The 26,972-nt window shown below is 45.2% G+C and overlaps 1 protein-coding gene across 1 annotated transcript in view; it reads left to right on the top strand.

Moving 5' to 3' along the window:
• The first annotated feature begins 2,883 nt into the window (after window positions 1–2,883).
• The window catches only part of LOC147418375 (Thioredoxin superfamily protein), a 49,312-nt gene continuing 25,223 nt past the window's right edge, over window positions 2,884–26,972 (top strand). The window contains exon 1 of the mRNA XM_086506971.1: window positions 2,884–3,102. Within this exon, the coding sequence (XP_086363097.1) occupies window positions 2,964–3,102 (139 nt within the window). The 5' untranslated portion in view covers window positions 2,884–2,963. The remainder of the gene's footprint in view (window positions 3,103–26,972) is intronic.

Genomic DNA, 26,972 nt, shown 5'->3' on the forward strand with positions numbered 1-26,972 from the left:
ACTAAAACTTGCAATTTTTTTTTTCTTCAAGGAAAGCTTGGAATCTAGCCTGGAATTTGAATTTTAGCTATAAAAACACACCAAAGCCTGGTTTATTACAAACATTGGGAATCTCAAATAGCCCCAAAATGGAAGGGCATGACAAATGTAGAAAAGTTGAATGCCAAGTACATCCATGATCACTCTCTCACCACCTCGAGAACATGCTATGCCAAGAGAGGAGGGGCACACCTATTGAAAATATGTTACAACCTCATGTGGGGCAACGATATGTGTGTGTGTGTGTGTGTGTGTGTGTGAGAGAGAGAGAGAGAGAGAGAGAGAGAGAGAGAGAGAGAGAGAGTTTTTAATACTCTATCTTAAAGAGCTTCACAAAGTCCGAGCTCTTGATGCTTCCACACATCACACAATGTAGAGAGAGAGAGAGAGAGAGAGAGAGAGAGAGAGAGAGAGAAAAGTTTTAATGTTATAGAAACACATCAAGAGACCTCAAAGCTCTATCTAACAAGTATTGAACTTAAGACCTGGTATTTAAGAGGGAAGTATGATAATCAATCTCTACACTGTGTGTGTGTGTGTGTGTGTGAGAGAGAGAGAGAGAGAGAGAGGGAGGGAGGGAGGGAAGGAGGGAGGGAGGGAGTGATGAAGAAGAAGATAATTTTTATGGTTATAAGAATAATCCAAACAGACATTAAAGATTTACTCGACAAGTCTTGATCCCAAGTTCTAATAAGAAAGAGAGAGAGAATTTTCATATTCCTGGAGTGATAAAGGAACTAAAGTACACCCTTCTCACTTGTGCAAACACACACACACACCTGCACACATGTGTATGTGTGTGATCACGTGGCCATGTTTTTCTTGGCCGCAACAACGCGCATGTCACACACTAGTTTTTGTATAGAAAGAACTTATCAAGCATTTTTCAATGGTATCATATTTACAAGTTAGCTACTATTTTTACACATTCACACCAATTTACACATCAACTACTATGACAAGGCGAACCAAGCAAGACTAGTTTGGTCCCATAAGTCATATTTGACCTTAGGGAGTCTCCCCTGCCCGCCCTCCCCCACCCCGTCTTCGTGAGGTCTCTTGGATTGTAACTACGGTGTTAAAAACTCTCTCTCTCTCTCTCTCTCTCTCTCTCTCTCTCTCTCTCTCTCTCTCTCTCTCTCTCTCTCTCTCTCTCTCTCTCTCTCTCTGTGGCTGCTTTCACACCGCTTGCCCAAAGTCAAGAGCATGCGACCCGCTATTCGACAAGCAAAAAATTGTGTGCCCAAGAGCATGGACAAAAAAAATCCCTTGCTTGAGGTAGGGCGGGGATGGAACCTGTGTCATGCCAACATCAAAAGCTGGACGCAACCAATCGGTTACATGCGTTTTCTTGAATGCGAACTTATTCATTTAATATATAGAGCCGGATCTCACATCACATCAAGAATATTTGTGAGATTTATTTGATTTTCTAGGATAATGGCACCCCTAATCATAGTGTAAAGCTACTAGTACATCCAAGTTTCATTGTATTAGAGCCAAGTCTCACCCTGGAGGAGTGGGGGGAGCAGGGAGAAGACATTCGCCATTTTCAGAAATTTGAAAAAGCATTGCAGAGAATCCAAACACTTCTACTAACCCCGCTATCACTTTGAAAAAGGGAGGGATCAAGCGAAGATTAAGGGCCACTTACTTTCTTTGTCAATGTAGGAATCTGCGAGCCAATCAAAGCTAAGCACTCGAGCTGCTCCTTTATCTGTTGGTCTTTTTTGCATCGGAAGGAGTCCGGGTACGATGCTGGGCTTTCCATTACCCCCTAATAACTTGGGGTGCGACTCGGCTCTTAAGAGGTTTCAAATTTAATAACCGATGCAAGACCGTTGTTTTCAAGTAAGATTCCCGATTTTGCTTCACAGGTCCGAGGGATTCCTCTCACACCCTCACAAAAGGAGGGAGAGAGATTTAAACTTGCACGGAAGAGGGTTTCACCACTAAAGGTTGCTGTAAACCACGACGGCATCCGTGCCTGTGCGCTAGGGAGCTTGCCCATTAATAAATAAAACTATTCTTTTGCGCCCCCCCCCCCCCCCCCCGGCCAAAACCACACCTCAGCCCTGCCCTGCCTCCTCCGTCTCCTCTTTGCGTGCCTGCCCCCCCTGTGTGAGACCTTCTCTGTCATCCAATGCGAAGCGGAAGATTTTTTGATTTTACGCCAGCTGGTACCCCACGTGTGTGGACACATCCACTTCTCTTATCACCCTTCCTTTTGCCTTTTAAAGTTAACGAGCCTATTTTTTGATTTAATATGATTGGGTACCCCCTACTATTGGGTGCTCCCCTACTAGCTCAACTTTGAACTTACTAGCTGGAATCTTCACAGATTTCAATCTATCTACTCCCAGCAAGGGGCGCAGGAAGCAAAACAATAGACCGTAGACAATCAGCAGATTCGAACTTGGACCCCAATTCTCAGCATCACGGAGGCGGAATATGAGCTAACCATCTCGCCATGCCGAGCTTGGTGACTTTTTGCCGAACAAGTGATCATAAGAAAAAACTAATTTTCGGCTGTGTTTCCTCCTTGCAACGCGCATTCCCCTCCCTTTTCTTTCTCTTACGCCTTCCCCCCTTGCCTACGTGTCGACCTCCTCTCCTCCTTCTTGCCTCGGATTGCCGCCTCATGAGTGCAGCAACACTAGTGCCAGCGCTAATCGTATGAACTGTGAGAGAGAGAGAGAGAATCCGTTGAGATTCTCCTCTCCATTTTTTTTTTGGGAATGTGTACGACCTACTACTAAATTAATAAATCCTTAGGGGGGTTCGGCTCTTAGGTAGGCACTGGGCAGCGTGTAAAACACGCCCGCCCGCCCCAAAAAGAGGGTGGGTGCCTGCCCATTGGTGTGTAACCAGCTTCACGCACTCTCTCAGACACAAGAGACTCGTCGTACCTGAGAGAGAGAGAGATGCCGAGCGCGACACTGGACGCAGGATTGGAGAACTTCGAGAGCGTGCTGGCAGCGGCCCAAGCTCAAGGTCCCGGACCTCTCTTCCTGCTTTTCCTTGCCAACCGAGACCCTACCCTTGGTCGCAGCTGGTGCCCGGGTAACTGTCTGGTCTGCTTTTGCGATGTGGGGTGCGTGGGGCATTGTGGGGTGTGTGTGTTGTGTAGTACACAAGCATGCCTATATATTTTTGGCTTTTTAAAACAAGCCTTAGAGAAGAAGAGAGTCAGGAGTACATTTGACATTTAATCATTTCATTAAGAAATTGATTGAACTTACCTTTTCATGTGCAGCATTGAATATCTTTTTATGTTTTTTATTTTGTCAAAGTGGTCCCTTTACTTCACAGCCTTACAGAGCTTGACTTCTTTTACATCTCAACATTTCATTGCTTTAGAATGCCAACATGAACCTTCACCTTGTTGATTCTTTGAGCAAGGCAACTGTGTCTATAAATTTTGTAGGGAGGTTTACTAAAATACACTTGAAATTTGTGGAAATTTCCAAAATACCCTTGTATCGATTTTGATAAAGTGTTCCAATTCTCACACAAAACTGTCCTTTTTGATAATAGAATTTATCTTTGAGCGTCTTAAATAAAAAATTTCACCAATGAGCGCACTAATAATGGCATGGCATGGATATGCAGTAAGAATGTGGTGAGCGTGCGCCATGCACGTTGACGCGATGATCAATCATCATACAAGTGAAGAGTGGGTTAGTAGAGTCTAGTGGGCAACATTGGCATATAGCTCAAGACTCTAAAGAGCCTAGAGAAAAGGGGTAGGGTCCCTTGTTCGTGTCCCCCTTGCATGTGTCACCGGGGATCCGCGTCCTGGGACGCATCCCCTTTGTGGTTGCGTTCGTCTCGCGTCCCCCGTTCCGAAGGAGAGGAGCCGGGAACACAGTAGAAGAGGAAGATGAATACGCGCGCGCACACACACACACCACCATAGCCATACACAGGTTGGAGGGAGAGAGCCGACACACATTGTGTGTCTCCTTTCTTTCTTCAATACACTCTCACACAAGTGGATAGCTGTACACTTAGGGTTAGTAGCAGTTAGTGATGGGCGATCGGCCACATGGCCATTAAACCTAACATTCTCCCACTTGATAGCCAATGTGGGAGACCATAAGAATGGAAGAGAACACTGACTTATAAAGTTATAAGTGACTTTCCGAGTGGCCCAGACTTCATTTGGCGCACACAGGCTTCCATACTCATCAGAATTCAGTGCTAACTGGCCTGACCAGTCCCAGATTGACCGACCTAGACTCCCGTTGCGAGAAACCTATTCGGCCGCAGCCGTTTCACACTGGCCATGCAATGTCCACTTGCACCTTTTCAAGGGTTCCGAGGAAAACAAGTAAAAATAAAAATAAATAAAAATATCTAGTACTTATTTACGGAAGGGAATAGGAAAAATACACCTCATGGTGACACACCCCACCCTTGAAATACTGCAAGCGACCTCGTTTGCATGCCAATAATACATGCGGTATCTCCTGATATCACATATATTCTATGATGGGAATCCAAGATATACATGCTTCCGGAAATGTAGCGTTGGACGAATAAACAATCCCACCAACCTGGCTAGGACACATATATCAAGCATAGAAGTCTTCTAGTGTACTCTCAAGCACAAACTTCTGTAGCTAAATTCTGTATGGAAAGAGTAGATACAATTGCTTAACTACTCTCTTGAGCATCATGAACCATGCTCTTGCCTTGCTCCAGAAAAGGCTACATCAAGTCACTGTGGGTTCCATATGAAAGGCTTCAAGATACAATTGCTATAGCTATGGTGAATCAACCAATTTAGACTCTTCCATCCATTTGGCATCCAATGATGGATAGTTCTTGAACTTCACCAAATAGCGTCTTGCAACCTTTCCTCTAACCTTTCTTTCTTTATGTGCCAATATTTGTTCAGGAACAAGGATTTCATCCAATTCTTCCACTTCGGGTTGTTCCTCATCAAGCATATTCTCTGGCACATCACCAACAAAGGGTCTTAGAAGGCTGACATGAAAAGCATTATGTATTTTCCAGCCTTCTGGTAGCTTTTTAATCTGCAAGCTACATCGTTGATCTTTTCTGAAATCTGAAAAGGACCATAATATCGCATACTGAGCTTAGGAGACAAGCGTTCCTTGCCTTTCCTTGTCCTTAACCTGGCCTTTTCAAAGCGCAAAAGTACCCAATCACCAAGTGAAAATACAAGTTCATGACGATGACGATCAATAGCTTTCTTTTGCTTAGCCTGAGTCTTCTCAAGAGCAATCTTTATCTTCCTGTATGTTTCATCCATATCTTGCACATACTTGTCTGCCTCAAAATCTTGTCCTTAGTTTGCAAAATGGGCGGGACTTTCTTCCCTCCTACTATCTCAAATGGTGCCTTACCTGTTGACGTATGCACAGTGTTATTGTAAGCATATTCAACCAATGGAAGATGGTGTTCCCAAGTTGCCTTGTGCTCTGACACATAACATTTGAGCAGGTCCAGAACAGTAGAATTTGCCTCTTCTGACTGTCCATCCGTTTGCGGATGAAACGAAGAAGAGAACTTTAGTGTAGTGCCCGTGTTCTCAAACAATGCCTTCCAGAAAAGACTTGTCATACGTGGATCCCTGTCACTGACAATTGACTGAGGCATCCCGTGATATTTAAAGATATTGCTCATAAATATCTTGACCATGTGTTCTGGCTTTATCTTCTTCCTCACAGGAATGAAATGGGCCTGCTTACTGAACCTACAAATGATAGTCCAAATCCCATCATTGCCTGTTTGCGTCCTTGGAAGATCAAAGATAAAGTCCATTGCTATGCTTTCCCATGGCCTATCTGGGATCGGCAATGGCTGCAACAATCCCGGTTGCTTTTGTCTATCAAATTTGACTTTTTGGCATACTAAGAATGATCTTACAAATGTGTCAACATCTTGACGCAAAGCTGGCCAATAGAAGAATGCGTCAACCCCTCACTGTTGCATCAATTCCACGATGCCCAGCATAAGGTGGAGCATGACTTTCCATCAAAATCTTTGGCCGTAACTGTTTAGTAACGCATAATTTTCCATGCATCATGAGAAAGTCATTCTTAAGCATATAGTGCTCATGATGTTGCCCATCAACAAGCTGGTCATAGATCCTTGCAAAATCTGAATCTTCAGCATATTGTGTCTTCATTTCGTCTAGTTCACAATGGTACGGAATTGACACTGCTGAAATTTGGGGCTTTCGTGACAACGCATCAACCGCCACATTCTTTTTCCCTTGCACATGCACAATCTGTAAATGGAACATTGACAAGATGTTTGCCCATCGCATGTGCTTCTCAGACAACTTCGTCTGTGTGAGAAAATATCGCAAGGTTTGATGATCCGTTTGGACAACAAAATCAGCCCCTAGCAGATAGTGTTTCCAACTAGTGAGAGCATGCCAACAATTCTTTCTCATAGACTTGCAAGTTCCTTTCAGTCTTCAAAAGAATTCTGCTCTCATATGCGACTACTCGATCATTCTACATTAGAACTGCACCAAGACTATGGCCACACGCATCACACTGAACCACAAAAGGTTTTGAAAGATCTAGCAAAATGATTACCGGATCTGAAGTCAGCTTCTCTTTCAAGTATTTGAACGCTAAAATTTCCTTGACTGTCCACTTGAAAGTAACTCCTTTTCCTTGTAGTGCATGGAGTGGAGAAGCAATCTCAGCAAAATTTCGGATGAACCTCCTGTAGTAGGAACATAAGCCTAGAAAGCTTCGAATGTCATGTACGGATTTCAAGTTTGGCCATGACCTAATTGCTTCCACTTTAGCGGGATCCATGCGTACCCCATCCTTTGAAACAATGTGCCCAAGGAAGTGAATTTCTTGCAAAAAGAATTTACTCTTCTTCGCATTAATGAGTAGCCTGTTCTTACGTAACTCATTGAAAATTGCAGTCAAGTGATCCCTATGCTCCTCTGCAGACTTCGAATAGACAGTCATGTCATTAAAGAAGGTACCCACGAAGTTTCTATGTGGTCTAAAAATTCTGTCCATCATTCTATTAAACGTGGCAAGAGCATTTGTGAGACCAAATGGCATAACAAGAAACTCATAGAGACCAAATGTTGTCCGGAACGCAGTCTTATGGACATCTTCTGGCCTAATGCGTATCTGATGGTAGCCATCTTTAGGTCTATCCTTGTAAACAATGACGCTCCCTCAAGCCGATCAAGAATGTCATCTATCCTCGGTATGGGGAACCTGTTCTTGATAGTATTCTTATTCAAGGCGCGATAGTCAATGCACATGCGCCATGAACCATCCTTCTTCTACACTAAGAGTAGAGGCGAACAAAAAGGGGATGAACTGGGCTGAATCAGCCCCTTCTCTAAAAGCTCGTTGACCTGACTCATAATCTGTTTCTGCTGGGCTGCACTAACCCTGTATGGTGGTCTATTCGGTGGACTAGAACCTGACACAAGATCTATAGTATGATCCTCAGGTCTCTCAGGAGGTAACTCCCTTGGCAAAGAGTCCGAAAAACAATCACTGAAACCACTCACAAAAGTTGACCCGTCTTTATCTAAGGTAGACAAATTAGATACAACTTGGGGTACTTCTTTTGCAAAGATCAAGTACGCAGAAAGATGATTCTTTATTACAGATGAAATAGCAGAAGCAGAAACAACTGGAACAGACTCGCCTTTAAGCTTTACATCAAGGACATGAGTCTTTCCTCTATGTACAAGGGTAATCTTTTTGTTGTAAGTATCCACCGTAGCATGCAACCTGTAACACCATGGGATACCCAGTAACACATCACAGCCCTCAAGTGGCATAATATGAAACTCTTCCGCATCCACATAACTCTGAATGTGCAGACGAAGCTTCCCCAAAATAGGAATAACGGGCTCTGAATGACCTAGGCATGCCAAACCTGCTTCCCCTGTCATACCCATCTCCTCTGCACGAATGCCAAACTTTGATGCCAATTCTGGTGATATGAAATTTGCACGGGCTCCTGGATCAAAGAAAACTAGCACTGTCTGGTCTCTAACTTTGCCCCAAGCTCTGCTCAGCTCCGTGGCATTTGTGTTTGGCTGGTCTCCAACCAAATCTGGAACAAGTCCTGCACTTGGCTTTGGCTTCTTCCCTTTATGGTCTGACTTGTCATCCTTATCCTGTGACTTCTTTTGTGGGCATTCATTTGCAAAATGTCCTTCTTGTTCACAAATGTAGCATTTCTTGGCCTCCCTAAGAGCTTTCCTTTCTGCAAAAGTTTTGCCAGAAAAATGCCTTTTTTGTCCTTGTCCTCGTCCCGAAGAAGACTTAGACTGCTTCTTGGACATATCACCTTCTTCAGTGGAGGGCTTCTTTGTGGGAGGCTCAGAAGGCTTTGCTGCAACATTGCCCTTGGCTGAAAACTGTTTGCCCTGGGACCCTTTCTTGTGGCTATTAAATCCATCGGAATCTCCCTTTGACAGATTGTTGGCCACTCTTGCATTCTCTATCAACTGAAACATATTCATGACAATAGTCTTTGTGCAATAGTCCCTGATTTTCTTGGGCAATCCGCAACAGTACTTCTCAATTTGTTCTGACAATGGCACAAACCTGTACGAAGTGACTGGCAACAGTGCGGCCCAAAACTGTTTATTGTACTCTTCCATATTCGCACATTGTTTAGCATTCAACTCGTCCCATTCTGTCATCACATCCACTTCAAAAGTGTTTGTCAACCATGCAGGCGCAAAAAGCTGTTTGAATTGGACCCACGTTGTTGGGGCTTGACCCTGGTTCAACAATGCGGTCCACCATTGAAGCGCATTCCCTTTCAAGAAAGTGGCAGCCTTGCGTATCTTTGAAGATTCCGTGAAGTTTCCTAAGCTGCATCGAACTGCTGTATGAAGGTCAAAGCCTTCAATTGATCCTCAGTTCCTCTGAAAGTTTCAAACTTCACTCCCTGCCCACCTTCCTTGTAATCCTTAAGCTGACTCAAAGGAGCCACATTATCATAAACAGGTGCCTGTAACAATGGTGCTCCATGAGTGTTCATTCCGGCACTCGCATCAACTGTTTTCCCTGTCATATCTGCATTTTGTACGTATGGCTGCGAAAAACCAGCTATACCAAATTGTGTTCCAGGCACTCGAAACTGGCCATAGGCACCCTGAAAACCTGGTTGGACACCCATGTTTGCGTACATAGGGTTACCCATGCCTGTTTGCATTGTCCCGAACACATTCCCTGGCATATAACCTGTGGAAGGTCCAGCCATAGCTTGAAACATTGAACCACCTCCAAAATAACCAAGATAAGTATTAGGTAATGGAAGGGTCTGACGCATAGCGTGTTCATTACTCCCTTGACCATTCACAAACGGTTCTTGTCCAGCTAAGGCAAGTTGCTTTAGATCATTGGACACCGCTAGTTGCTCAACCACATGGGCTTTCCCTCGAGCATCATGAGTCCTCTGCGCATTGGAAATCTCCTTTTCCTGCAACGGCTCAGTCGTGCCCTGTGTAGGAGGCTGAAAACCCTGTGTCGGAGCCTGTAAGAACTCCTGCATCCTTGGATTGTTAGCCAACTGCTGAAACATGTCCATGCAGCAACGCAGTTGAGTTCTAAACAACCTGTCCTCTTCTTGAAGAGTTGAAGGAATTTTCTCCGTGCCATGTGAGGAAGATCCCTCTTCAGGTACTTGGTCTCTCTTCTTTGCCATAACGACAAGCTCTGTGTTGCTTTCACCCACAACAATCCACGCTGCACTTTTTGAAGAAAAAGTGACTATCCCGTCGATGGAACCATATAACCGGCCTGTACAATGTAGAGGGCGGTACTGTTTCAATCAACTGTTAACTTTACACAGAGCACTGAGGAGGGAAGAGAACATAGTTGCGTCCAGCGACTAGAATGTCACTGCGCACACGAGACCGACACCCTGTAGGCCCCAAAGACTGGCGCCCCTTTCGGTATTTCTTTATTCAAATTAAGGTAGACGATCTGACCACTTAGCACAAGCTTTCACAAAGCTGGCCAAACCTGGCGAGGGCTGAAAACGCAGGTTTTCGACCTGATTTTGGCAGCATAACGGCGCAAAAACCCCTGTATGTCAAAAGCACCTGTCTAGGACGGATTCCCTCGCTATCTGGAAGCTTTTTGGTGAGCTGTCACAGAAATTCAGCGGGCTGTAATTCCCTGTTTTTCACTGCCGGGTGCCCAAAAGCCTGTACACGCATCCCAAGGCTCTCACGAGGCTCCCCCAGTGTTCCCTTGCAGTTTAGTTGCAAAACCCTAAACCTGCAGAAAAACACAGCAGGCTGTAATTTGCTGTTTCGGATCGTTTTTAGCGGAGCGAATACGCCTACGCGTGTCCCAAGGGCTCCCGCACGCAATGGGACAGTTCCCCTGTGAATTGGACGAGTTTTCACGCGAGAAAACTCTCCGAACTCGCAATCTTTCGCGATGGAACTGTGCGTACCTGTGGGGGATTAGCAATTAGCTAATCCGGTTCCTGTTCAGAAGGCTCTTGCCTTGGCAAACGCTCATAAACCCCCAGAACTGTACATGTTCATCTGAGTAGCCCAACTAGTGGGGCATTACCATATATGCCAAAGGGGAGAGAGAGATGCACGAGAGCAAGTCATCGCGCTACATGAGACAGAGGAGAAGGCAAGCTTTCCACTAAAGCTGTAGACCTGCACCCACTACTCACACACACTGTAGGTCACTTGTGTTCAAAAATCAGCCTCCTCTCTCAAATTGGGCGCCCCCTCTTCATGTTGGAGGTGGCAAACTCCCTAGAAGCTGCCATGTGTCCAATTTGCCCCTTTTGAGTTAATTCTCTAGTTCCCACTGACTTATAAAGTTATAAGTGACTTTCCGGGTGGCCCAGACTTCATTTGGCGCACACAGGCTTCCATACTCATCAGAATTCAGTGCTAACTGGCCTGACCAGTCCCAGACTGACCGACCCAGACTCCCGCTGTGAGAAACCTATTCGGCCGCAGCCGTTTCACACTGGCCATGCAATGTCCACTTGCACCTTTTCAAGGGTTCCGGGGAAAACAAGTAAAAATAAAAATAAATAAAAATATCAAGTACTTATTTACGGAAGGCGAAAGGAAAAATACACCTCCTGGTGACAGCATGCCCAGTCACTTAGCATAGATGCATTTCCTCCGGTTGCACACAGCATGATCATCGGAATTTCCATCAGAATCCATTAGCATCAGTTAGGGGAATTTTTCAGTGCATTTAGCCTATTTTCCTATTCATTGGGATTTTCACTTATTATTTTTAAGTGACTTTCCTACAAAAGTAGGTAGGGCAATTTTGCTAAGTTAATATATAAGCAAACCAAAGTTCACACTTTCTGGCAGAAGAGGCAGCAGGAGCTTCCCGCTCAACAGGCAACTTCTCAGGAGTACCCCCCCCCCCTAGCGTTTTTGGACCTCCTTCTTCGCGGGGATTTCCATCAGATCCCATCGCCACCTTCGCCACCTTCACCCCCTTTCCTGGCGTTTTCCCCACAGCATCAGCCTCGCCGTCGATTGCCATTGCTAGCGACTTCCTACAAGCATTCAGCCCTGCGTTTTCATCGCCAAGAAACCTCATGTTCAGCTTGCGTTTTTGAAGCAAAAACGCCAGCAGACTACAACTTTTCCCCAACGTTTTTCAGCCATCAAAAACGCCAGCAGATGTGCACTCAACATAGGAGAAAAATGCAGATTTCAGCCATGATAAAGTAGCAGATTTTCCCCCTAGACGGTTGCAGATTGTTCCCCCATTCCCAACCTTCAAAACGCAGCCAAAACAGTCATTTTCAGCCACCAAGAAGACCATGAAAATCAGCAGATAAAAGTCCACAGATTTCAGCCATCAAGTCGTCGTCGTCACCACCGTCGTCGTCGTCGGCATAGTCCCATTGCATCAGTCCATTGCATTCGCATTGTACGCCTTTGTGCAATCAAAGTAGACCACTCTCGCCGACGAGAGTGGGGCCTTCGGAGGAGGGTTTTACAACCTCTCGGTGTCGTATCTCTTCTCTCTCCTTCTCTCGGTCTCATTCATTTGCACGCACAATATCCACTCACTTTGTTCGTGACCACAACACTCTACAAGACGGAAAGCTCTCTCTTTCCCTAAGAACTAAAAGGAACCTTGAGCAATAAAGATCACTAATCTTGAGAAAATACAACATTCATTCTTTGGAAGTGTTCTGCATTACTTAAGGAAAGAACCACAAGAATTTTTTTGCTGTTGCGATCGCACGAAGCCAAGTTTACTTGGTCGTGGCGATTCCTAATCGTGTTTTGTTGAAGAGTGACAAGAATCCCAAGAAAAAAGGGCTTGTCCAGCCTCCCCTTGTGTCTCTTTTCACTCATTGAGAGCGGACCGTGCACTTAGCGGCCGTCCAATCGACGTGAGGTGGGAAAAAGCAACCTTGGTGTGAGCGCAAGGCCGCAGAAAAGGGTAGAACTCGGGTGAAGAGAAGATCCTTCTCCAACGCGGTTTGCAAGCGAAAGAACCTTAAGAACCCAAGACCCTCAAGACTCAAGAACCTCAAGACCCTCAAGAACCCAAGTTCCTCGCGAGCTTAAGAACCAAAGATCCTAGTGCATGGTCGTTACCCGAAGCGGCATGGATACTTCGCATTCAGGTGATGAGCATGAGAGAGGCGACGAAGGATTCTCCCCACCAGGAGATTTTTCCAACCCTCCCCCTTCGCCATCTACGCCACGAGTTGTCCTCACTCCTATGGAGATGATGGTCAAGTCGATGTTGGACATGATGGCACAACAACAAGAAACGAATCGCGTTGCCTTGGCAAAACTCGCAAGCAAAGCAGATGAACAAGCAGCAAAGGACCGTGCACAAGAAGCCAAGGACCGCGAGCGGGATGAAAGAAACGACAAACTTGCTGCATAACAAGAAGAGAATCGACTTGCTCAGGAACGTGAGCGCATTGCTCTTGCCGCAAGACAAGAAGAACAACGACTTGCTCAGGAACGTGAGCGCATTGCTCTTGCCACAAAACAAGAAGAACAGCGACTTGCTCTCGAACGCGAGCGCCCTGAACGAAAAGAACGCAAAGCAAAAAAGAAGGCCGAGCGTGAAGCTCAAAGGGAGCTTCGCAATCAAGAATTTATTGCCAAAATCCTAGCCTCGAAGACCGACCACCCAAAGATCGTGGAAGTTCGTCAAGTGGCGCAAGCCACGACGCAGATTCCAACCATCCAGTTACAGAAAAGTTGATTTTTAGTAAGTATGACGGTAAGATGGATGCCACAGTTATTCATTCTTGGTTGCATCAATTTAATGCTTATTTTGCAACAACTAAGAAGACAAGAAAGAGCAAAGTTTTGACGGTAGCTATGTACCTTGCCGGTGATGCCATTAATTGGTACCACGCATGGCAAGAGGCACAGCTAGCCGCGCACCTTGAGGCAGCCGACGATTTCACGCCCCTCTCTTTTAGGTGGGTTGATTTCCAAGACAAGCTCAAGGCGCGATTTATGCCACCTCAATACCTCGCACGATTGAAAGACGATGGGCGCGCTCTCAAGCAAAATGGTATGCCGGTTATGTCTTTTTCTAATCGTGTTTTGTAGCTAGGTACCCAACTTTGCATGTCGGATGAAGAGCGCAAAGAGGCTTTTCTCTTTGGATTGGACGAGTATATCAAGTACGATGTCGAGGTACTCGATCCAATCGATCTCAACAAGGCGGTAGCTATTGCTCGCACAGGAGATGAAGCACAACAAGGGAAAGCCTAAGGAGAACAAGACTTCCACAAGTACTTCGCAGACTTCTCAGAACGGTAAGAACGGTAAGAATGGTAAGAACGATAACTCTTCTAATCACTCTTCCAACAGTGTCTCATCAAAGAATTCTTCCAATGAATCTAAGGGTAAGGCTAACACAACTGCTAAACCTAAGCTTACTCCAGATGAAAAGGTAGCACAAGGAATTGTAGGAGGTCACATCACGTCGGAAGAACAAAGCACTTATTCTAAGGAAGGTCGTCGTTTTCATTGTCACATTAAAGGTCACATAAAAAGAACATGTCCTAAACTTGAATCGAATGAATCTAAAGAACCCACAACACCCACTACATCTGTCAATGCAATGAATGATAACACGATTGTGCCCACAGTTTCTTAGGACCCTCCCATTGATGATTCTCTCATTAAATGTTATGGTCGTACGTCGGGGCACCGTTTTGTCATTGTTTGACCCAGGTAGTATGCATGATGTGATCAACCCCTCTCTTGTTGAGAGAGCCCGCCTCGAAGTTAGTCCGCGATCTCCTATCGAGGTCTCTGGCTTTCGTCTAGGTATGTACTATGGACGCTCTCATCACGAAGGAGTGCCTTGATGTGTTGTTTGCAATTCAACAGACTGCCTTCACTAGAAGATTTATTGTTTCTCCTCTCTCAGGATGTGATATGATTTTAAGCATGAAATGGTTTCATGAAATCAACCCTCTCGTTGATTGGGAGACTAGCACTTTAACTCTCAATGCCAAAAGTGATTCGCCTACTGTCTTTCATGGAGTGGATACTTCTCCTTCTCCATCTCTCATTGCTAATATGCAGGACAAGGCTAAAAGGATTTGAGATAAGGAGACTTTTTCAGTCTCTTTTTCTCCACAACATGACACACATGAATTGCATGATTATGAGAAGCATGATGATGATTTGATTGATAATGATTTGCATGATGATTTGGATGAAAAAGATAAGCATAATGAATTGCATGAAGATGATGTGATTGTTCACAAGGATGATGTGTTAGTGGATGCTTTTTCTAGCGAAGCTAACTTCGTTGCAGATTCGATCAATCACAAAGGATCGATCTTGGCTCTCGAGCCTAGGTCCCAAGAACCCCTTCAGGAAAAACCGATCTTGGCTCTCGAGCCTTGGTCCAAAGAGCCATCACAGGAAGTATTATGTGTTCGTATGATTGATACGCACGCATTGTTCGAATGTTTCATTCGTGATCGTTTCCTGTATTTTAGTCCGCATCGTTATGTGATCCCTTTTCCTAGGCATGGCATATTGTATGTTGAGCACGTTTCTCTCATGGATGAGCACGAATGTATGCGGATTGTGCATGAAAAGTTGAAAAGTTTGTATGTCAGGAAGTCACATTCCATGTCTCTTTCTTGGCATGACACAGTTTCTGAAAGAGCACATGATAGTATGAGCACCAAACATGGGCATTTCCATTGTGATTTGCCACAGTTGATTGATTTCGAGCAAACAGAAAAGATTCGAGTGCATTGTTTGTATGTGTTTGATGAATGGGTTGTCACTCCGTCTCTATGTTCATCTACATTGCATACATAGTCTCTAGAGAAGACAAGATTTTTTTCCTTCACTTTACATGGAATGGGTATGTTCATGGTTTTGTGTTGGAGATTGTTCCAGGAATTTTCAGCCATGGAGATTCTTGAAGACGAAAGAAGCAGGACTCTAGACGAAGTTGAAGCAAGCAAGGAGATTCAGAAGACTTTGAGACGCTTTCGACGTGGCCCAAAGAAGCAAGCGTTGCAGATCTTTATGAAGTTCAAGTACCGCTCGACCCACACAGCAGAGTGGACCCACGAAGAGTCCCTTCCAGGATTCCGGATGGTGTTGGCGATCTCCCTTGACGCCATACAGTTCGGTACCAATACCTCACTTTGAAAAGGAGGGGATGTCACGTGACACATCTCAACCCTATGTGTCCGTGGACAAGCTACACCACAGTAGGGTTCAGTCAGTCCGATCAGTTTAGAATAGCAGTGATCTGGCACTTTTGTGAGTCTATTCGTAGACCGTGCATGCCCAGTCACTTAGCATAGATGCATTTCCTCCGGTTGCACACAGCATGATCATCGGAATTCCCATCAGAATCCATTAGCATCAGTTAGGGGAATTTTTCAATGCATTTAGCCTATTTTCCTATTTATTGAGATTTTCACTTATTATTTTTAAGTGACTTTCCTACAAAAGTAGGTAGGGCAATTTTGCTAAGTTAATATATAAGCAAACCAAAGTTCACACTTTCTGGCAGAAGAGGCAGCAAGAGCTTCCCGCTCAACAGGCAACTTCTCAGCAGTACCCCCCAAGCGTTTTTGGACCTCCTTCTTCGCGGGGATTTCCATCGGATCCCATCGCCACCTTCGCCACCTTCACCCCCTTTCCTGGCGTTTTCCCCACAGCATCAGCCTCGCCGTCGATTGCCATTGCTAGCGACTTCCTACAAGCATTCAGCCCTGCGTTTTCATCGCCAAGAAACCTCATGTTCAGCTTGCGTTTTTGAAGCAAAAACGCCAGCAGACTACAGCTTTTCCCCAGCGTTTTTCAGCCATCAAAAACGCCAGCAGATGTGCACTCAACATAGGAGAAAAATGCAGATTTCAGCCATGATAAAGTAGCAGATTTTCCCCCTAGACGGTTGTAGATTGTTCCCCCATTCCCAACCTTCAAAACGCAGCCAAAACAGTCATTTTCAGCCACCAAGAAGACCATGAAAATCAGCAGATAAAAGTCCACAGATTTCAGCCATCAAGTCGTCGTCGTCACCACCGTCGTCATCGTCGGCATAGTCCCATTGCATCAGTCCATTGCATTCGCATTGTACGCCTTTGTGCAATCAAAGTAGACCACTCTCGCCGACGAGAGTGGGGCCTTCGGAGGAGGGTTTTACAACCTCTCGGTGTCGTATCTCTTCTCTCTCCTTCTCTCGGTCTCATTCATTTGCACGCACAATATCCACTCACTTTGTTCGTGACCACAACACTCTACAAGACGGAAAGCTCTCTCTTTCCCTAAGAACTAAAAGGAACCTTGAGCAATAAAGATCACTAATCTTGAGAAAATACAACATTCATTCCGCTGCACCTAACATACTGTGGCTGAAAACGCCAAGTGCTGGAAGTGTTGGCGATGGTTCTTGCTAATGAAAACGCTAGAAGATGGGGGATCGTGGCGCTGCTTGCTTGGAGGGAAAAACGCCACCAAGGGTTCTTGTTGAGAAGTTGCCTGTTGAGCAATGGTGATTCTGCTGCCTCTTCTACCAATTAGTGCAAGCCTAGGTTTGCTTATATACAAACTTACTCAATTTGCCCTACCTACTTTCCAACAAAAGTCACTTAAATTAATAAGTGAAAAATGTCAAAAATAGGAAAAATAGGCTAAATACACTGGAAAATTTCCCTAAAGGATTCTGATGGGAATGCTTATGATCATGCTGTGTGCAACCGGAGGATATGCATCGACACTAAGTGTCTGGACATGCACGGTTTGGGAACAGACTCACAAAAGTGCCAGATCACTTGCTAATCTAGACTGACTGGACTGACGGAATCCTTGTTATGAAGTAGCTTGTCCACGGACACATAGGGTTGGATGTGTCACGTGACACACACATACATCACCATAGCCACACACACAGGTTGGAGGGGGAGAGCCGACACGCACTGTGTGCCCCCTTTCTTTCTGCTCTATATCTTATGCACTTAGGCACAATACACACTCTACTTTGTGTTAGTGGCTTACACAAGTGTATAGCTGCACACTTAGGGTTAGTAGCTGAAACCGGCCCGTAGGGCGGTAGGCGTTGGCTTTCACCCGAAACTCTTTACTTTAGACACACACACACAGAGCACTTTGCAAAGAGAACCTGCGACGGGAATTAACACTTAATCACACACACGGCTCGGAAGTTAGAATGCTCCGAGCAGATGCCGACAACCTGTAGGCCCCAAAAATTGGCGCCCCTTTCGGTATTTCTTTATTCTTTAGGAGGGTAAATTACAAGGTAAGGTCTTGGGAATCCTTCACGTGTATCCACCTAGATACCATTTGATTTGGCCAAATTTCGACAGCATAACAGCCCCAAAACTTGCGCGAAACCAATTCCCTTGCTAGAACTCACTTGCACTGGTGTATACCCTCCGATTCCTGCCCAAAAACAGTAAATTCAGCACGCTGTATTTACTGGTTTTTGCTCTGTTTTCAGCCCCAAACAGTCCCCTATCTGTCCTCTGCCAGTGGGGCACAATTCCCAATGGTCCTGGCGTCCGTATGGCTGAAAAACAGTAAAATTACAGCGCATACACAGCGCTGATTTTGCACTTGTACGGTGAGGTTATGATCCTCACCAGTGCCTGCTTGGGAGCAGCAGTTAGCTACCCCTGTTCCTGCTCAAGGAGGCTCTTGCCTCAGCACAAAAGCATGAACCCACACAACTGTACATGAGTCAAATGAGTAGCCCTCTTGTGGGGCATCACATAACTGCACGTAGGGGAGAGAGAGAGCAGTGTGTAGTGTGCAGGGCATCACTCCTAGCACCACACTGTACATGAGAGGGAAAGGAAGCACTCCATAGCTCTTAACCTGTGACAGTTTGCAAAAAGAGCCTCTCCCAGCTTAAAATTCAGCGCCGTTTCTTCCTTGTGAGGCAAGTGCACAGAAAAGTGCCACTTGGCGCATTCACAAGCATTTTCCCGTTTCGGGTTCGCTGCTTAAAAATATCTTGACCGGTTGCCCAGTTGACTTCGCGGCAGAGTTGTAAAATGTTTCCCTAGTCATACCGGAGGTAATGACGCGAACACATTTCACGGTCCAAAATAGCAGTTCCCTAAATTCTAGGAGATGCTTCCGTTGGGCTCCCACTGGTCTTCTGACCATCTATCCTCATTGGGACCGCATCCAAAAGTGCAATGTGGCCCAACTGTCGGATACTTTTTGTTGGTAGTCCCACCTTGACTTTACGCCTTAATTGAGTTCACTTCCTAGTATCCACCAACTTGCTAAGTGCGACGGGGGAACCTATATGATCCTGCTCTGAGCCTAGACATCCTCTTATCATACGAATTCCAGTGCCGACCACTTCCCGTCTGCGGGTGAAACTATCGTTCACATTGGCCATACAATGTGCGACCGTTTGCTACTTCAAAAAGAGGGTCTCGAAGCAAATAAAATAAACCCCATTTGAAAGAAACCAACAACCAAGGTTAGCAGTTGCCACATCTTTGTGACATGGTTAATAACTGCCACGTCCTCGTGACAGTAGCAGTTAGTGATGGGCGGTCGACCACATGGCCATTAAACCTAACACATTCCGTCCCTGCTAGAAATGGCCACTTCCCCGGGTCCCTTGTTTCTATGGTGTAAGGCCGCCATGAGGAGATGTTGCACCGTAGAGATGATCTCTAAGTACTGCATCTCCTGCCATGAAAAACAATGGGGCTGATCTACTGAGCAAAACCGTTGGGCTAATGTAGAATAAAACGTTGGCTGATGCAACAAAACACTGGCTGCCGTGCATCTGCTACAAGCCCCTCAGGGGCTCCCAAGGGAGGATGCCCCTTGGGCCAGTGTTGTTGGTTTTGAAGAAAGACGGATCTTGGAGAATGTGCATTGATTATAGAGCTCTCAACAAAATCACCATCAAGAACAGATTTCGGATTCCTAGGATCGATGATATTTATAACAAGCTGTTGACGTGCCAAAGCCTAAAGAATGGAGCCAACTTACAAATGTGGCCCACGCGTCTAAACCCTAAGAAGAAGAAGTAACAGAAGAAGTCCTACCAATTATGGGGACCCCGTTCGATGGGGCCCCAAGTGACATAAAGATTAAAATAAAGCATGACTCGCACCCACGCAAAAACTGATGACGTGGCAGATGTTCGAAAATTGCGCTGGCATGATGACATAGCAAACTGTACGGATTTCCGCGTTTTGCATTGGCTGATGACGTGGCAGTTGTACGGATTTCTGTAATTTACGCTGGCAGCTTTTGGCATTGCTTTTTGGACCAGAAGCTTTTGAGTTTTGAAGGCTTTTCACTGTAACTGCTTTTCAGGCCAAGGGCCTTCAAATATGAGGTAAGGGCTCATTCTTTGGCATGCTTCTTGGAGAAGGTGCAGAGTCTCGAGTACCGGCTACTGTGTTGATGCAATATAAAGAAATACCGAAAGGGGCGCCAAGGTTTGGGGCCAATACTCTCTAGGGTGGAACTCCGCCGCTCCGTGTCGCGTGTCGTCTCTCTCTCTCTCTCTCAGTTCAGTTGTTATTGAATGCTAAAAGTCTGCTCAGTCTATTCTTTTCTATTGGCACGTGGTGCCAGTCTTGTGACAATGGTATCAGAGCATCAGGCGTGTGCTTTTCTGAAAGCATACCGGTCCTACAAAAGAGCAGAAAGGAGAAGCTAACTCCTTGATCAAAACTGCAGAAAGGAGAAGCTAACTCCTTCATCAAAACAGTCGAAAGGAGAAGCTAACTCCTTGATCAAAAGAGCAGAAAGGAGAAGCTAACTCCTTAATAAAAAGAGCAAACTGATTGTCCCTCGGAATGTTCCTCGGAATGACCCTCAAAATTTTTTGAGCTAACTTGAGTTGTTTTGCAGATATGCTGTAATCGTGGACGATTACTCTCTTTCAAGAAGGGGAGATGTAACAAACTACTGACGTGTCAAAGCCTAAAGAATGGAGCTAACTTACAGATGTGGCCGAGGGGCCTAAACCCTAAGAAGAATATGTAACAGAAGAAGTCCTACCAACTTATGTGGACCTCGTCTGATGGGGCCCCAAGTGACATAAAGATTAAAATAAAGCAGGACCCGCACCCACGCAAAAACTGATAATGTGGTAGATTTTCGAAAATTACGCTGGTATGATGACGTGGCAAACTGTACGGATTTTCGCGTTTTGTGCTGGCTGATGACGTGTCAGTTGTATGGATTTCCGTAATTTACGTTGGCAGCTTTTGGCATTGCTTTTTGGACCAAAAGCTTTTGAGTTTTGAAGGCTTTTCACTGAAACTGCTTTTCAAGCCAAGGGCCTTTAAATATGAGGTTAGGGTTGATTCTCTGGCATGCTTCTTGGAGAAGGTGCAGAGTCTCAAGTATCGGCTTGTATTGTGTTGATGCAATATAAAGAAACCGAAAGGGGCGCCAAGGTTTGGGGCCAATACTCTTTGGGGTGGAATTCCGCCGCTCCGTGTCGCGTGTCGTCTCTCTCTCTCTCTCTCTCTCTGAGTTCAGTTGTTATTGAAGTACTAAAAGTCTGCTTAGTCTATTCTTTTCTATTGGCACGTGGTGCTCGTCTTGTGACAATATTCTAGATCGACTACATGGATTCTCTTGTTTCAGTAGGATTGATTTGAAGAGCGGATATCATCAGATCCAAATTGCGCTGGGAGATGTCTACAAGACAGCTTTTCGGACAACCTTCCGTTTATTTGAATTTTTGGTGATGCCTTTTGGCCTTACCAATGCTCCAGCGACCTTTAACCGAATGATGGACCGGATTGTCAGAGAGTACAAATCTTTTGTCGGCACTTTCTTTGATGACATTATTGTCTTCTGTCATAAAGTGATGTCGTGGCTACGGACAACAGAAACCCTAATTTCTGCCAAAAACCCTAAAATTCCTGCAATCCCTAATTTTTGTCAAAACCCTAATTTCGGGAAATCGCGGAGACTAAAAAAAATAAAAAATAAAAAATAATAAAAAAATATATATTGAAAATGATGAGCGACGCAAATTTTGCTTTTTCTCTACAATATGAGAAAGAGAGAGAATGCTATTGCTTTCAAGTTTTGACTCTCTGTGAGAGAGAGAGAGCAATTGCTTTTGATTTGAAGCTTTTGGGGCTCTGCTTTTGGGCATCCCTTGTACCTTTAAATTAGTGGTGAGGGCCTCACTTCTCGGGGCATCTGGACGCAGAGTCTGAGAGTGAAACCCTAGCCACTCTCTTGTACTTTGATCTGATTAATATAAAAAGAAATACCGAAAGGGGCGCCAGTCTTTGGGGCCAATATCTCTAGGCACGGAACTCCGCCGGGCCAGTGCAAATCTATTGTGATCTGTGAATTGTTTTGAAGTGGTTATTTGGTGCTGTCGCGGTTGATTCTTGACTTGGAGTGTCCAAGTCTGTTACAATGGTATCAGAGCACGGCCGATTTCTCTTCTACGGGAAATCCGATCCCCGAATTTTTCCCGCGGCACCTATGGCTTCACGCAAGGATCAGTTGACTCCCTCTGCATCTGGAGATGCGGGCTGGGATCACAACGAAGATTCAGACCGAGAGTATGGCCCGCCTCGGCCTACTCAGGCGGAGCAAAGAGAGATGGAGCGTCGTCAATTGATTGGCGATGCAACAAAGATGATGCTCAATTTTGCCAAGGACCCAAAGATGGCAAAATATATGAACCAGATTTCTTTGGAAGAGGTACAGATGGAGTGGCAAAGAACCACAACACCACTCCTGAAACCCGCTCTCAAGAAACCTTCTGTCTCCAAGAAATATACGGAGAAGGAACTGGAGAACGTGGTTGATGCAGGATTGCTCAGCTTTTTGTGACGCACAAAAGAAAGCCAAAAAGCACGGCAAAAAAGCAGAAGAAAAGCGCTGACTTCCCGGGATATTTGGGTCGTCAGTTGACTTTTGACAAGACAAAGAAACAGAAGAAGCGTGTTCGATTTGAAGGAGTACCCAGTTCTTCTTCTTCTTCTTCTTCTTCTGACAGTTCTTCTAGCTCTTCAGATTCGAGCGAAGAAGACAGAAAAGGTAAAAAGCGAAGCAAGAAACAAAGCTTTGGAAAGGGCAAGAAAAAGGCAAAGAAGGCTACATCTTGCCCAGAGATTGATAGTTCTACTGAGGACTCGTCTACAGACAGCTCAGATTCCGATGACGGAAACTTCTATGCGAACAAGAAGAATTTTTACAAAGCCAACCAGTATGACTTTCTCGAAGATAAAAGCAAGAAAGTCCGAGAGTTTAAGGAAGGTGGCCACTCGATCAAGTTTGATACTTTTTCAGGATACTCAGATGCTTCGAAGGCTTTGTCTTTTATACAGCAGTTTGACATCTTTCGCGGGAGGACGCTATTCAGAGCACTCCAAGATTCGGAGAGCTGCCTCTTACTCTAAGAGGAATGCTAGTACTTGGTGGTCCACTCTTCTTTTAAACAAGACTGCGCCAGTTAAATGGCTGAAATTTAAGAAGCTTTTTATTTCTTCTTGGTTGACACAAGAATACGAACGAGATGTATGAGCTGCTTGGAACCATCTTCGGATGACCAAGAAAGATACAATCGATGCTTATTGTGAAAGATTCTGGAGCTCTTTTATACCCGCCTCTTCATTCAAGAAGATCTCATTCAGAGAACAGATTGAGCGGTTTATCTTGGGTCTACCTACAAAGATCCGAGATCACTGCTTGGAACAGAAGTCAGCTTCTATCCAGGAGTTGATGAGTCATGCGAAGCAGGGCTTTGCCATTCACTCTGGCAGTCTGACCTACCCCACAGATGAGGCCATGACACAACGAGCCGAATAGACTTCTGGGAATGAAAGTAGAAAGAAAAAGAGCAACCCAGAGAAAAAGATGCACGACCCAAGCTTACTCCTGAGAAGAGAGCTCGCTTCATCAGAGAGGGGAAGTGCTTTGGATGCGGGGAACATGGACATATCTCCGCGAAGTGCCCTAAAAAGGCACAGAAAGAACAGAATGATAAAGACGACGACATGCCTTAGAGTTCGAGAGCAGCTGAGGAACGTGGCAAAAAAGGCGGATAGAAAAACAGAACTGGTACCACATGGCGTGGAACTTGCACTGAATCTAATGAATGAAAGTACAAACTTTGCCGCTTTTGGGGGCAAAGTGAAGGATCAGGAAGCTCTTTTGAAGGAGCCAAGGCCAACTTCTTTTCACTTGGCATTGGCGGCTCGATTTGGAAATTACGCCCGACAGACTGACGCCACAAGCGGAGGTAGTTCGACTGGCACCCGGACAGGATGTTGCCATTACACCGAGCATTGGCAAACTTCGTTTGCAATGACAGGGGTGTTTAGGGCATGCGAGTGATGTTCTACTTGGAATCCCTTGGTATTGCCAGAACTACGCCGTGGTTGACTACCGGGCCGAGAAAGCGATTTTGACAAATGAAGGGCTCAGAGATTGTACTTGAAGTTCAGTTTCTTTACTCATTCTTTTGGGAGAGAACTGAACGATGGATAAAGGTTGAATATGTTTTGACCTGAACAAAAGAACGCCAAGATTTTTCTCCACACTCATGCCGATTGCTTTTTTTAGAGGGCCTGAAGATCAAACCATTGATCTGAAACGTGGAAGCACGCCACCGAATCGGCCACCTTACCGTGTGAGCCGAGTACAGAATGAAAAGATTATGAACCCAGCGAAAGACCTCTTGGAAAAAGGGTCTTGTCCAGCCTAGTACTTCACCGTATTGCTCTCCAATGTTGTTGGTTTTGAAGAAAGACGGATCTTGGAGAATGTGCATCGATTATAGCACTCTCAACGAAATCACCATCAAGAACAGATTTCCGATTCCTAGGATCAATGATATACTCGACAGGTTACAGGGATCCTAGTGCATTAGCAGGATTGACTTGAAGAGTGGATATCATCAGATCAGGATAGCGCCGAGAGATATCTACAAGACAACTTTTCGGACGACTTTTGAGTTATTTGAGTTTTTGGTGATGCCTCTTGGCTTAACCAATGCCTGTGACATTTAACCGGATGATGGACATAATTTTTCGAGAGTACAGGCTATTTGTTGGCACTTTCTTTGACGACATCATTGTTTTCTCCAAGAATGAGGCAGAACACAGAGATCATCTGCTTCAAGTCTTTCAGGCATTACAAGATCACACGTTAGTGATTAATGCAAAGAAAAATGAATTTTTCCTACCAGAGATACACTTTTTGGGACACATTGTGTCAGCAGTAGGAGTGCAAATAGACCCGGCCAAGATAGAGATACACTTTTTGGGACACATTGTGTCAGCAGCAGGAGTGCAAATGGATCCGTGATTGGCCCGATTTGAGGAATGTCCATGAAGTTAGAAGCTTCTTGGGACTGTGTTCGTACTACAGGCGGTTCATACGAAAGTTTGCAAAGGTTGCTTCCCCTTTGCATACCTTGACACAGAAAGGAGAACCTTTTTCGTGGGGACCCACAGAGGTGACTGCCTTTCGGACATTGAAAGAGAAATTGACTACGGGACCTATTTTGACTTTGCCGGACTTGCAGAAGTCATTTGAAGTATATTGTGATGCTTGTGGTCGTAGTCTGGGTGCGGTCTTGATGCAAGAAGGCCATGTCATAGCTTACGAGAGACGTTTGTTCTCTAGGCTGGAGATGACAGCACAGATCTATGAGAAAGAGCTTTTGGCGGTTATCCATGCTCTTACTCAGTGGCGGCATTACCTACTCGGAGCGGATTTTACTGTCTTTACAGACCATCAGAGTTTGCGCTACTTCTTGTCACAGAAGCAACTTTCGAAAAAGCAGATGCGATGGGCGAACATCTTGTCACAGTTTCACTTCCAGATTGTCCATGTGCACGGACAGAAGATGTGGTGCCAGATGCTTTGTCTCGGAAGCCGTTGGTTCTGGCTATTTCCGTGATACATCATAGGAGCTTCGAGGATATGGTCGACCAGTATGCCACAGATACAGATTTTGCAGACGTTTTCACATGGATACGGGATGGGGAGACAATAGTGGGATATTCCATTCGGGATGGCTACTTGATGAGAAAAACCATGTTGTGCATTACACAGCCGTTGAGGAAAAAGGTTATGACTGAATGCCATTGTCCACCTTTTACGGGTCACCGCAGCATTGCTACCACCATGAAATGGGTAGACAGATACTTCTTTTGGCCGTGACTCAAAAAGGACGCGGAAGAGTTGTGCGCAGTATGCCAGAAGGTCAAGTTTGACAGGCATAAGGCACAGGGATTGTTACACCCTTTACCCATACCCACCCGCCATGGAAAAGTATTGAAATGGATTTCATTTTTGATATCCAGATTACACAAAATGATCATGATGATTTTCCGATTACATGGCACGTCTGAGACAATTGTCTCCGACAGAGACCCGAGATTTATGAGTTTGTTTTGGAAGGCAATTTGGGAGAACATTCGTACGCAGTTGCAGTTCTCTTTGTCAGGAGTTTTTTGGAGCAAGGGATTGCGCATATGTACATACACATGCATGGTGCATCGAATAAAGGATTGCCCCTTTTCTTTAGCCAGGTGGTTACGTGGGGCCCACATGTGTACAGGTAGGACAGCATGTACATAGTGCATCGATTTTCACTATTACCAGTACTAATGTGTTTTTTCTACAATAATGAGGAGTTGGTAGCACTTAAAACTTCTCGAGGAAGCTATCTGCGGGCTGACGACATGAGGTAAGCAGGTGCGTCAGATGGCATCTAGTGGCGATAGGAGGCCGAACGGGGTCAATACTTGCACGTGGATGAGTACGGACACAACGTGGGTGTTTCCTTGTGATAATTATGTAGAAAGGTCATCATGAGGATCACTTTTTGGGGCCACTTCACGTGGTGGCGAGATGCATTATTGAAAAGAAATGAGTGTCAGGTGTGCGGATGATGCAAAAAGGTGACAACTATGCACTGCGAGGTCAGTTTTTGGCCTGTTCGAGGTCATCTAAAAGGCCAAGGGTGCCCAAGTAATAAATCTAAGTGTGGGAACTGAAAAAACTGAGAGAAGACCAGAAAAAACGTGGAGAAGAGAGGAGAAACAGCCGCAGGTGTGTTTTTGGGGTTTTTGGAGCCTGTTTTGGCCGTAAACTGCTCATCCGAGGTCGGATTTGAGCACTTTGACATTGTAGACTGGGGTTTTGGGCCGTTCCGGACGCGATGGCGCTGCCCATTTTGCCAAATTCCTCCCTCTTTTTCTGCTGTTTTTGCTGTGTAAGTTTCTCCTATGAGCGAAGTTTCCGCTCCAATTTGTGATTGTATCTAGTATCTTTTACCCATATTGTGTGAGCTGTTTGCCCCATTGGTGTTGGCCCAAGATCATTTGTATCTAAACATCAGAAATTCTCCTCTTTTGAGCTGAATTTTTGGGTGTGTGTGTGTATGTGTGTGTCTCTGTGTGGAGTGGGCAAGTGGATA

The sequence above is a fragment of the Adiantum capillus-veneris genome, chromosome 30 (assembly GCF_014529385.1).
Source record: "Adiantum capillus-veneris isolate H3 chromosome 30, ASM1452938v2, whole genome shotgun sequence".
Lineage (NCBI taxonomy): Eukaryota > Viridiplantae > Streptophyta > Polypodiopsida > Polypodiales > Pteridaceae > Adiantum > Adiantum capillus-veneris.